The 13994-nt window shown below is 41.8% G+C and overlaps 1 protein-coding gene across 1 annotated transcript in view; it reads right to left on the bottom strand.

The window, feature by feature from the left end:
• Positions 1–13994, bottom strand: part of mTor (serine/threonine-protein kinase Tor) — a 154293-nt gene that overhangs the window by 105078 nt on the left and 35221 nt on the right. The window contains exons 14-19 of the mRNA XM_080276419.1: positions 9092–9207; positions 7287–7376; positions 6473–6679; positions 4752–4972; positions 3735–3880; positions 2808–2944 (exon numbers count right to left, since the gene is read on the bottom strand). Of these exons, the coding sequence (XP_080132545.1) occupies positions 2808–2944; positions 3735–3880; positions 4752–4972; positions 6473–6679; positions 7287–7376; positions 9092–9207 (917 nt within the window). The remainder of the gene's footprint in view (positions 1–2807; positions 2945–3734; positions 3881–4751; positions 4973–6472; positions 6680–7286; positions 7377–9091; positions 9208–13994) is intronic.

Genomic DNA, 13994 nt, shown 5'->3' with positions numbered 1-13994 from the left:
GGAATCCTGGCTCTATCGGATGTTATATTGATGAATTAAGCCCAATTAGCCATTAAAAAGAAAAAAAATCCAAAATTGGTTGACAAACTCATAGCCGTCCTCTCTCAGTAACCACGAAGATTTCAGAGATAGAGTGGCACCAACCTAACTCTATTCAACCAACTTTCTGGCTTTAATGATTACTTTTAATAGTGCCAGGGATCTTATATTTTAGCCAGAAAAAAAAAAAAAAATCCAAAACTGGCAAGCATCGAGGGGTATCAGTTCCCCCCCCCCCCCTAGCACGGTATGGGTTAAGTTTTCCTGATTTTTTTTTTTACACACATATTCACTCATTCATCATTTAATCCAGTGTTGCCCCATGGGGAGTGTAGAAGCCCAGGACAAGGCATGTTGATCCTGACATTTAAGATGAGTATAACCAGTCTCACTAATCCTTCAGTGGCATACACATATACACTATACTCACATCATTTCCATAGAGGTTATACACAATATACTTTAAGGATTATCCTCACTGCCTACATACTTGTTTTCTCATAATATTGAGCTATTTTTCCTTAACTTTGTATCACAACATTTTTTTCAGACATGTCCAATGTTGCACTCCCACGTTACCCAATCTAACACAGCATACCGTACTTACTGTACATGCAAGGAAGTGTCCCTGCTGTCAAACCATGGATAACAGATGATAAGGCTCTGAGCTGGAACCTCATTCACTGTACAGTCGTCAGCACAAATTCGCTGCAAGCCTGCTCGTGTGATGTGGTTGTTTTGTCTGGCAACAGTGTATAGGAACTAGTTGCCACACAGGCTTTTATACACTTTAAAGACGTGTTTGTAAGAATTAGTGCTATAAATCATCCAGAATGCAATGGTCTTTATATCTGATTAGCATAAAAGTAAGCAAAAGATGACAGAAAAATGTTGTAGAGTGATGAAACTTTTGCTCTCTCCCTCGTACCCACCCCATGTCCCTCCCCACCCTACCTCTCAACCCCCCCCCATGCTCCTTCATTTCCACTCCCCTCTCTCCACACCCTGTCTACCTTAACCACGGCGCAGATCTACGTAATGAACTGCACTCTTCTCCATTTCTTGGCTATTCCTGTAACTTTTTAGCTCCTTACATTCGAGAGTATCTTCCCATGCCTCAGTCTTTTTCACCCACTCTTTATGCCAAACGTGATACAGTAGTTCGAAACATGATGGGTTCTGATCCTGCTTCATGAATCAGTGAACAGTATGAGGAGGATGGGAACATTTTCCTTGAAACACGAGAGACAGAGAGAGAGAGACAGAAAGAGAGACAGACAGACAGACAGACAGACAGACAAACAGACAGACAGACAGACAGACAAACAGACAGAGACAGAGAGACAGACAGAGACAGAGAGAGACAGACAGACAGACAGAGACTGAGACAGAGAGAGAGAGAGAAAGGAAGTAGGAGGAATGGGCACAAATGTTTGTTTAATTTCGCCTACTGAAATAACAGCCACCAACTCCCAGGCTCACTAAACACGCGCGCACACACACACACACACACACACACACACACAGTAAGGAATAATACATCACAAAAACGAGACCTCAAACGTTTCTGTATCTAGCGGCTGTTGGTAGTGACAAGGGGTGGAGAAAAGAATGACAACTGAAATAAAAAGAGTGGGAATCAGACGGAGAGGGTGAGAATGGGATTAGAACTGGAAGGAATATTGGTAATTAGCCTTGGATACATTTTATTAAAGCTTTTTGAGCAATTGAGAACAGGACAATATTGGTTTAGTAAACAGTCAAGAGAGAACTGCGATGCACCAGTCGGGTTAGTGCCGTGGATAAATGAATGAAGGTAGAAAGAGTGAGGAGCGGCGAAAGTGGAGAGGCATGAATGTGAGTGGGGAGTAGGAGGGGGAAGGAGGGGTGAGGGGACATCAGGAGGAGAAAGGGGGAGAGAGGGGAAGGGAGTTTAGACATGGTTATGAGGAATGTCAGGGTATTACGTTCGTACATCGTTTCATAACATTCTGTCAGCTTTTGCATTTTTTTTTTTATACTGATTAAATACGGTATACATAATATTGTACTCTAGCCAGCCTCTAGTACCATTTTTTAAAAACACGTCGTTAAAGTGTATAAAAGGCTACGTGGCAACTAGTCCCCTTACACTGTTGCCAGACAGAAGGACTCACATCACACGAGTAGACTTGCAGCAAATTTATGATGACGACTGTACATGGCTGACCCACATAAACAAGGAATACTGCCTTCAAATTGTATACAGTATTTAAAATATATACAGTATATTCAATTTATCAATCCTACCAATCAATCCTATTTATTTGTCTTCCAATGTATCTCTTCCTCAAATTCATCTTGGTTTCATCCCTGAATTACTGTACTGAAATGGATAAACAATTACCAAACACATACCAGCCACATAACAATCACTCTTATGCATGAAATTCAGACGGACGTAAGAAGTAAACCAGGTCAAAGTTCAACCTGAGACTCTCACAATATTACAAAGCTTGTTAAACATCAAAGATTATTTGTTTCAACTCATTCTAGCAACTGGCCGGAAGTACTTAGCTGGTTCTGGCACTTCATTTAGCTTCCAATCCACAGAAAACATCAGCTGTACTATGGCCAACCTTAATAAGGGGATTCCTTAAGAAAAGGCATGACACCAATTTAAATGACTGATTGACTGATAATACCTGCCACAAACTGTATACATATTTTCCATTTCTCCTGCAGTCACCCCAATGCTCCTTAAACCTCCCTCCAACCCTAGTACTCACCCTAACGACATCATTGTGATGCTGTGCCAGAGTGGGGTCCTTAATAACCTTCAGCAACATGGCCACTGCACACGCTGGGTAAAACTCCTCCAAACTGCTGTAGCTTAGGTTCACCAGCATCTCACTAGTGCTCATGTCTGTCACCAAGGGGAGGTAAAAATAATTACTACCACAGGCCTAACCACTATGATTATTTTTACAGTCCTATATCATCATCATCCTAACAAATTCCCACTTTAAGATGGAGTGAGGTAAATCCTACATTCTACTAATAAATGAATCCTACCCATCTATGTACAATCATCATCATCCTAACCCTACTTCTCAATATTATACATGATACACAAGATCCAAATATAAGAAAATGAAAGCAATAAAAGTGGAATTACCAAAAGAATGCTCAGTGAAATGGGCCACATCCACTCACTACTTGGTCCTCTGAAATTTTCAACTTTATCTCACTCACAATAATCCACAAAAAATGTTTCACTGGATTAAGTAATTCCCACAACAACTGTGGGGTAAAGACCATACCACTAACTCAACATTATCCATCAACCTGAGATGTGACCTGTCCTTTTCCATATCTGCTATTCCACTACCTACATGGTTATACCATGAATATAATCTTTGCTATATACACCTCTATGTATCCCTGATCTTACTCCATTCATACAGACTACACACATGGCTGCAACCCCTCCACAGTATAAGAAAATACTAACACCCAATCCCACATCACCCCCTTCAAGGCAAGAGGCCTGAATGCTAGGTTACTACAATCAAGAACATTTAAGGGTAGAAAACTGACCCATGCTCCAGGTGGCATTAAAAAGGTCAGCTTCAGAAGATTCAAATAACTGTACTAACCCCAAACTTAAAAACCACTAAACCACAAGTTGTTAATATATAAACCGTTAAACGTACCAGCAGTGAGATCATCAGGCTTCGACTCTGCAACAGAGATGACAGCAACACCAGTGTCCTCCTGGATCTTGATCATACCCACATTCATCTTGTGTTTGTATGGGTCCAATGCACCCAGTAGACCTAACACTCGGATGGTGCCACGTCTGTGGAAGGTATGTTTTATCACTACCATTTTCATCATCAGTAGCAGCATCCCACAACTGCAAAAATATCACTTATTACAGTTTCACTGTTCTCATCTGTACCACCACCACCATTAATGTTGCATCTGTTATGAGAAACCTATCAACTACTGTATTTCTGTTTCTCAATCATCCTATCAGCCCACATTCATCTTGTGTTTTTATGGGTCCAGCACTCAAGTGGTTCCTAAACTGCGGAAAACATCACCTAAGATACTGCACTACTGTTTAATCACTGTCACTTACAGAATTATCACCACCAACGTCTGTCAACAATTTTAACCTGTCCATCTGTCTATCAACTTATCTGTCTGGCTATATGAAATCTGTTCTTGTGTTAATTACTTTCTTATCTTTAATACTAATCTCTGTAGCTCCAATAATAATTCTTCAGGCACTTTGGAACTTAAAGCTATGTGCTTCTATCCACTACCCTTTGTGACTAACCGATGGGCCTGGAAGATGGGAAGGGCTTCCTGCTATGCTATCCTCTTCTTAAACTTCTAAAATTAGAAGGTCACAGTCGTATACAGTAATCCAAACTAAAATCAAGAAGGGAAAGATAAATCCCCACTTTTTGATAGGCATCTGAGGAACACCAGTGATATAAATCTGATCACCCTGCATCACACATTACAGAAAGCAATTAGAGATTACAGTACATAAAAAGGCAAGACATATTTTTTCTTTGCCAATGGCTTGTAGTTTATGTAACTCTCTTCACCTGACTGCTTGCTGCTGTCTGGTCTTAGGTAAGGGGAGGAGTATACAATAGTCACCTTAGTAAAGGATATTACTGGCAACAGTAAGTTACTTCTATAACTTTGCTGACCTGACCGCAGGCTGCTGCTCGGTTTTCAAGAATGAGAGTAGCACATCCAGTAGCGTGGGGTGCTGCGTGTAAGGGTGGACGACATAACCAGTGTTCTCAACCAACTGCCCGAGTGTCCACAGCGCCACACGACGCTTCCACCCGGAGGTTCCATCACCCAGCATCTCAAGCAGCAACGGCATTACCTCACCCAGCCACTTCTGCATCTCTCCTCCGCTCACCTGACCAGGGATGGAAGGACCAGGGCACAAAGAACCTTATAATCACCATCCCAACTCTAATTCCTTAAATTGAAAAAGAAAAAAAAAAAAAAAAAGAAAGAAAAAGATAAAGAAGACAAGAAGACTATTAATCATAATTCAGTCAAAGCCATGCTGGATAATGCACTTTTGGGGGACAGTGCCATACTAACCCCCCCACCATCAGCCCCTCTATAAAGGGTTACTTTCTGTAAAAAATTCAATACCATATTGTACGCTGTAGCAACCTGAACACAGAAAAAACACCTCCAATGAGTTTTCCTGATAAAAAGCTATGGTACATTTTACAGTATTGCTGTACTGTACGTAAAGTAATTCATGCTGAAAAAATAGATATGCAGTAATGCAATAAATAAAGAACATATGTTGTAGTGTACAGTATACTGTATGCAGGTACTGTACACAATACTCACCATATTTAGTAATTTAACCCAACATAATATATCCTTGGAGCCTCTGTGGTACAGTGGCAGAGTGTGAAATTTCGTATGTGGGAGAACAAAGGTGAGCACCCCACCAGCGTAATAAACTTTGAGAGTGTTCTTCCGGCCACATACAGCTTTGGCGGACATAAGGGGCGCTCTGGTTGAACCAGTGTCGTGTACTATAAAGTATGCTTGCACCCAATCGGCTTGCGCGAACAGATTACACTTGGTTCACAGATTACACACACAACCAAAGCCATTCCAACACTACATTCACACTTACATGCATCTCTCACCCTACACACAATTTCTACCAAACAGCCTTAGCCACTTGGTAGAGATACACAGGCTGTATCATACCCACTTCAGTAGAGATAGGCCGGTCCTGCAGTGGACACTCAAACGGCTGATGATATATATATATATATAGGTACTGTACAAACAGGTTGGGTATAGGTTGAGACTGAGTATAGTAGGAAAACAGTGCTCATTATCCGGATGTTGCCACTACCTGGACAAGCCTTTGGCTCTATTATGTCCGGATAAATGAGGGATTACTGTAACTCATCATCAATCTCATCCTGCTTTAGGAGTAATTCATAACATGAACAAAACTGTATGGTGAATACTTTCATACGAATCCATTAGATATTCTGCCAAAACAAGACAAAAACAGCTAAAAAAGCCATAGATCACTATGGCCTTCAAAAAGTCACAACAAGATATAAAAAGTTATTTGCTTTTGCAACTTTTCAGCCAAGCTGACAATGATGGTGTCAGCTCCACTCAGTTGGTGTTGGGTAGTTTGGACTTTGTTCTGACAGGCATTGTTGGTGGCATGTGGGAGGAGGGAAGCAGTAGGCAGTTTGAAAAATTTTGATTTCGCTTCGCACTGTCAGATAATGATGGATGAGAGTTCATGTGGCACTGGATAACTGGAATATTACTGTATTTATTCTGTGAGTCAAAGAAAAGATGAGAGGAGAGGACGATAAATACAAAAAGAAATACTGATCAATTCTGTCAACAAACTCACCTGTGCAAGATCGCCAATAGCCTCAAGGACACAAACAGTCACAGCAGGATTTGGGTCATGGTCTCGCAGCTTGGGTACTAGGGAGCCCATGATGGCAGGGACAAACTGCCTCATGAAGCGTGGTGCGTTGGCTATCAGGTGACCCAGCATGTGCGCACTCAGCTCGCGGTTACGCCCGATGCCAGAGTAGTCAAGCTCATCCAGGATCTGTAACCAGGAAACATATTCAATCCTAAGTGAATGAAATCATTTGGGTGGCAACCATCATCCACTCACTTGATGTAGTGCTGCCTACTTCTTCCTTTACCTTTATCATTCTTTTTCTGTGTCTACTCTCCTCTTTTCCAATTTCTCCCATCATTCCAGTCATTTTTTATTATTGTTTTTTCCTTTCCAAGTAGCCTGACACTGAGTGACAAGCCTAATGGTTTCCTGTAAGCCAGAAAATCATTTACAATGCCGGGTGGTAACCATATAACCAACCCACAAGTGATCCTTACATGCAAGTGAGTTGGCAGAGGGTTAGAGCCCCTCCCTGTAAAACCACTAACTCAAAGAGAGACAGCCACCCCTTGTGGGATTGTGGTGTCTGGCTATAGACAGATGGAAGAATTAACCCTTCAGTATCAAATGTTTCCCCTTATAAAACCCTTCACTAAGAGATGGTGTTGTTCTACCTACTACAAAGAGGTTCAGATCAAAATCTTAACCTTTTAACTGCTACAATTTCCCTTGGCTAATACAAGTAAATGCTCCTGTGTCCACCTGCATACACAGTAGCAACAGTGAGGGTGTTAAACGATCAGAAACTCACCCTGAGTAGAGCTTTCCTGAGGAGTGGATGGACATAGGCAGGGTTAATGGCTGCCAGACGACCCAGGGTGGCGATGGCATGCTCTCGAACCTGTGGAGGAGAGGTTGCAATAGACAGCAATAGATGTGCATGTTATGCTGTAATTTTACTACTGTCACTGCTAGCTATACCATTATCATCATGACCAGTGTAAGCACCTTCAACTTTGTCATCATCATTGTCACTACCATCATCAATGTTATTAAGTCATCACTGTAATTATCAACATCAGTCATCACTATCATCATCATTATCACCATCAGCATCTAACACTGACATTCACAAAGAGTGGGAGAATACAGGGAAAATTCTTCTATTTCACTGGGGACAAGTAAGAGGTAAAGCCTAGGTACTGTCTATTTCCCTCCTGCATTGTAGGCGGTATAGGGCTGTTAGCAACACATACTGAGTGGCAAAGCTTCCACGTACTTTTTGCAGCATATGCTGACTGGTGAGACTTCAAAGTGCTGCTTGCTACATACGCTTAGTAGTGAGGCATCCACATACCTACATTAATACAAAGACAGGGCTTAAAAGTACCCTACCATTATTCTCAGTCTGCTTTACACCAGCATTCAATATTCATGGGACCAACATCCATGCATTCATCCATCCATGAGGCAGCCTCATAAAGCTTTTATTTATTTATTTATTTATTTTTTTTAAGTGCACCCAGTGCCGGCACCAACTGTGTCCTGGTATGTGCATCATCTATCCTGAGAGGCGAGCACTTTCAGCTTGGAAATGTGTAAAGGATGTGTTAAGAATGTGCAAAGGTATGCACATTCTCTGTACAGTAATGCAATGGTGTGAGAGTGTGTGTGCATTGGAACTTGCACTGGTTGTGATGGTCAGTGAAACTGTCAGGTGATTGAGTTGTGTAGAGAATATGCAAGTATGCACATTCTCTACACAGTAATGCAAGGGTGTGTGTGTAGGCATGGTCACTGGTTGTTGTCACTAGTGCTGCAGTTCGTATACTAATCAGTGAAACTGTATCAGCTTAATGATAAAGTGGGCCGTCCAAAGACAGATGTCAGCCATTCCAACACTGCAGTGCCACTGAATGTGTTATACATAAAACACACACACACATCCTTACACAAACATATAATGATCCTTTGTTATTGTGCACTTGGTCATAGCAGTTTCTGTTACAATACATACACCCTCTTTTGCCCTCTCATTCTCATCTACTTCCACACATATACCCCACCCATACTCCCACTCTCTCACCTCTCCATTTAGTCTCCGTTAATCCACATATGTCCACTTTTACACCCACAAGCACCTAGACAATCTCTCTCTCACCTCATCACTGGCATCCCATACATTTCATGTTACAATCCATACCATGTCCTTTGTCCTGTGATTAACAATAACTTCTTTTTAAGGCTGGACATGTGGGAGGCCATATGATACATACTAGGTGAACCATACTCAGCAACTACTGCCTAGGATGTGATGACAACACAAATAAGACTGAGAGAGCAAACAAGTTATAGGCAAACTTCTACATTCCCGAGAGTTTAAGGAATGTGTCCACCATGGATGCTGAGATGCCAATGCACAATAATGACAACACTGAAAAAAAAAAAAAAAAAAAAAAAAAAAAAAAAAAGACTCCTCACTCTTTTTTATCTACCCACAATTTTAACTCCCTTTTTACTCTTCTCTGTAAATCATTCTTTGTAACGTTTTTGCCTTTCTGTATAAAACACACGCACAAATTCTACTGCTGTTGTCAGTTCCCAGAGCAAACTCACCTCAAAAACTTCATCACTGAGTGCATAAATGAGTGCGTTTATATTTTCAGGCTGGGCAAGGTGTCGGTCAAATGTCTCATCCAGTGAAGCCAGAACACACAATCGCACATCAGCGTCTGGATGCAGGGAAGGAAACTTATATCAGTGGTGTTCCTCAGGGATGTCCAGTAAAAACTCTCCTTTCACCAATGCTTTTCTGAGCTATAAATCTACCCTCATTTGCTAACATGGTTTTAGTTCAAGTACTGAATCCTTCATTTTTCCAACTAAAATGCTTCTCAGAGTTCATTCCAAATTAATAAAATGTTCACATGAACAGACTATGGAAATCTTGACTTTTATTTGCTTGTTATTTATTGGGGCTAAGATGCGAATAAATGTGTTTGAATGGATGAGTAAATGGAGAGTGAGTCGTCCTGTCTCGGCTACCTCCCTTTCCTTGGGGGAAGCAGCCTAGGTATATAGATAGATAGATAGTTATTTCTGAGTATGGTAAAAGAACCCTTGCTAGAGTGCATTTTGCATGCTTTTAAATTTAACTCTGACCATTATAGTAGGCAGTTCATTTATCCTAACCTGACAGAGATTTTTGTCCATTTGCAGTTCACTGCTATCTCAGTGGCAGAATATCACAATGCTACAGCTCAACATCCATCATCATCATCCAGACCTCCTTTCCCACTCTACAGCAGGGTGAGGAGTAGCAATGTCCAGACAGCCCAAATTTGCCCAATCCAATGGGCCACGCTTCCATTCACTCATCATTCAAGCACCCGGAATCCTGGCTCTATCGGATACGCCAAACACATTCACCAAGTTTTGTAGCTTCACATAATCGTATCCGATAGAGTCAATCCAGACACTACCATGTTAAAAAGGGGTGCCAAAATCCCTAACCATGCACTTTTCCTCACAACATTCATCCAGCCAGCTCGATCTCCTGTCAGTTCCCTAGCCTCACCGACTTCCAAACCTCTCTTCCTCACACATTCATCCACCATATCTCTCCACCTACTCTTTGGCCTACCTCGCCTCCTCCCTCCTTCGAATTCACTCAGGTATACCTTTTTCACCACTCTATTGTTATCCATTCTCTCCACATGACCATATCATCTCAGTAAACACACTTCGATTCTGGTGTCCACCAACTTCCTCACTACGCATCTTTCACGAATTACATTATTTCGTATCCTATCCACCCTCTGTACTCCAAATACATTCCTCAGCAGTCCCATCTCCACTGCTCTTACTCTTGACTTTTCATTTTCATGCAACACCATAGTCTCACATCCATATGTTAAAGTTGGCACTAACACTCCTTCATGTAAGCCTCGTGCAGCTGCAACACTCAAGCCTCTGTTTCTAATCAAGGCCTTCATTGCACCAGCTACTTTTCATCCTTGTGTCACTCTACTTTCAACTTCTTTTGCACATTTTCCTCTCTTTTCTATCACTGTACCCAGGCATTTGAACTCTCTCACCAATTCCAGTCTCTCTCCATTCACTGTTACATCACACTGGGAGTCACCTTCTCTCTCAATAACCATACTTTGTTCTTTTCTACATTTACTCTCAAGGAACGACGCTTACAGACATCAACAAAACTCTGTACTAGCCTACCAAGTTCTTGTCCAGTACTTGCAAGAAGTACTGCATCATCAGCAGGAAAACAAATTTGAGATATTCCATCCATCACCATCCATTACCAACACCATCCCTCTCTCCATTACTCGTATTTTTACTTCTCTCATCACCCTATCCATATACTGAACAACCATGGGGACATCACAACCTTATCGCAAGCCCACACTGATCGTGAACCATTCACTTAGATGCATTAACCCTTACACATGCTTCACTACCATCATAAAAACTCTTGACAACACCAAGCAGCTTACCCTCTACACCGTACATACACAAAACTTTCCACAATCCTTCTCTGCCCACTTTGTCACATGCTTTTCTAGATCCATGAATTCCATAAACACCTTATGGTCCTTCTCACAAGCCTTCTCTACTATCTGTCTCACTGCAAATATTTGGTCCACACTTCCTCTTCCACTCCTAAAGCCACCCTGTTCATCACTCATTAGGACTTCTGATATTTTTCTTACTTTCTCTACAATAATTCTTCCATATACTTTCCCTACCACACTCAATAAACTTATACCAAGATAATTCTTGCACTTACTTTGCTCACCTTTATTTTTGTACAGGGGTACAATCACAGCCATCATCCACTCTACACTCTGCAGGCACAGTTTCACTCATCCATGCCTTCTTACATATCTCCATCAACCACTTCATTCCACTCTCTCGACTACACTTAAGTATCTCTGCATACACCTCATCAACCCCAGCTGCTTTCCCATTTTTCAGCCACTTCACGGCAATCTTCATCTGTGCGAGTGTCATGTCTTCTGGTACTGCATTCCTTCTCTGCACACCCCCAAAACCAATCATGTTTACAGCCACTCTGCTCTCTCTGTTCCCATTCATCAGGCTTTCAAAATATTCTTTCCATCTGGTCCTTACTTCATCTCCATGGGTTAATAATCTACCACCTACATCCTTTACACCATCACATTTCTTTCCGCTTTCACTTCTACATTTCCGCACCCTTTCCAGAATAACTTTCTATTTTCTGAGTAGTTCGCATTCATTTTTCTTCCTAGATCCTCATTTACCTCCTTCTTTTTTCTCTTCGCTAGTCTCTTTACGTGCTTCTTGCTCTCAACATATTCAGTCCATATTTCAACTGAACCCCTGTTCTGTAACCACTTTAGCCACTTCTTCCTCTTTTCCTCCACCGCCCACTTTACCTCCTCGTTCCACCATGCCGTACCTTTCTTCTTTGTTACCCTTGCCACACCACACACCGCTTTAGCATTCCTAACTAAGCAACCCCTATATGCATTCCACAGGCTGTCCAGATCCATTTCATTACAATTCAGTAATTCTAACTCCTCTACTTTGATCCTGTAATCATCTGCCATTTCTTTGATTCTCAGCTTCTCAACTTTCAGTCTTTCTCCCTGACTGCTCCTCTCTCTCCTGATCCACCTCACTCCTCTCAGCATGATCTTGCATACCACAATCATATGATCTGACAGACCTCCACATCGTCCTCTCACAGCCCTCGTATCAGCAACCATTCCCATCATCAACCTCTCTACGAGCACGTAATCAATCAGGCTTCTTTCAACTCGATCCCCGTTCCTTCTATACCAAGCATATCTATGTGCATCTCTGTGTTTGACATACGAGTTACAAATGCACAACCTCCTCCCCTGGCACATATCCTTTAGTCTCTTCCCATTATCATTTTCTCCTGGTACTCCATAACAACCCATTATGTCATCCTCAGGACCAGTGCCTACTCTTCCGTTCAAATCCCCTATTACAATTACTTTAAAGCTACTTGGCATTTCTCCCATTACTTCACCCAGCTCATCCCAAAACCTGTCTTTCTCTATCTCTCACTCCTGTCCTCACACTATGCATATGCCACAACTACTGCCACTTTCACCTTCTCAAACTTGAACTTGACATACATACACCTTGAGCTGACACATTTGTAGTCTCTCATTCCACTCTGCCACACCTCATTCATCAACAAAGCAACTCCTTCCTTGCATCTTCCTCGCACATTTATTCCCGATCTTACACATTTCACACCCTCCCACTCAACATCCATTCCATAAAAATTCTTTGTGATTAGCATCATACTATAATATTACCTCTTGTTACAGCTCAGTACTTCACAGTGATGACAAAATTATCCCTTTACCTTTGGACACACAAACTTTGGTTCAACACCACCTAATAACTACTACAGTATACCCTAAGTGTCTATTTTGCTGGTGAAATAATTTGGAAAGAATCAATGTGCAGAACCACCTCAGAGGTTTCTTTAACCTGCATTATTTTGATTTCTTGCCTTTTCTGTGGTGTGTGTGTGTGTGTGTGTGTGTGTGTGTGTGTGTGTGTGTGTGTGTGTGTGTGTGTGTGTGTGTGTGTGTGTGTGTGCATTCTTACCTAATAGTATCTCTACAGGAGTGAGTCAAGTCAAGCTCGTACTGTTCTGTGTATTAAATCATTTTAAAGTACATATCCTTAAATTTATGAATAGTTTAGAGTGAGAGCAGTGGAAATGAGTTATTTAAGAGGAGCCTCTGGAGTCACATGGAGAGACAGGCTGACAAATGAGGATATAAAGGAGCATTGTGGTGTGGATGTGGATGTGATAGGAAGTGTTAGGAAGAACACACTTAGGTGGTTTGGCCATGTGGAGAGGATGGAGGGTGAGAGACTGACGAGGAGAGTGTATGCGAGTGAGGTGGAGGGGGGGGGGAGAAGAAGGGGTAGGCCGAGGATGAGATGGAGGGATGGGGTGGAGAGGTATATGAGAGAGGGGGGTGTGGGTTGGGAGCAGGGCAGTGAAATGGCAGGGGACAGGGCGACATGAAGACGATTTGTTTATGGTCACCCCGTACGGGATTGAGGGGTCTGGCAATAGACAGATAGTTTTGGAGCACACTACAGTATTTCATTCGGTAGTGCATTCCACTGATCAACTGCCCTATTTGTGAAACTGAATTTTCTTATGTCTTTATCACCTCTCTTTTTATGTAGTTTTTTGCAGTGTCCTCTTCTTGAAGCTTCCCCATAAGTTATATTTTCAATTATGTCTATTTGACAGAGTAAGAGAAAGAACAGAGAAATTAGTTGGAAAAGAACAGGGAGGCTTTAGGAAGGGAAGAGGTTGTGTAGATCAGATATTCATTCTTAGATCTTTAGTGGAAAAGTTTCTAAAGACGGGAAAGAAGTTGTATGTGGCTTTCATGGATTTGGAGAAAGCATATGACAGGGTGGATAGACAAGGATTGTGGAAAGTGTTAAG

Source organism: Coenobita brevimanus, chromosome 65, assembly GCF_032717465.1.
Source record: "Coenobita brevimanus isolate Jiangsu-jjx chromosome 65, ASM3271746v2, whole genome shotgun sequence".
In the NCBI taxonomy this organism is placed as follows: Eukaryota; Metazoa; Arthropoda; class Malacostraca; order Decapoda; family Coenobitidae; genus Coenobita; species Coenobita brevimanus.
This window is presented reverse-complemented; position numbering and strand designations above follow the sequence as displayed.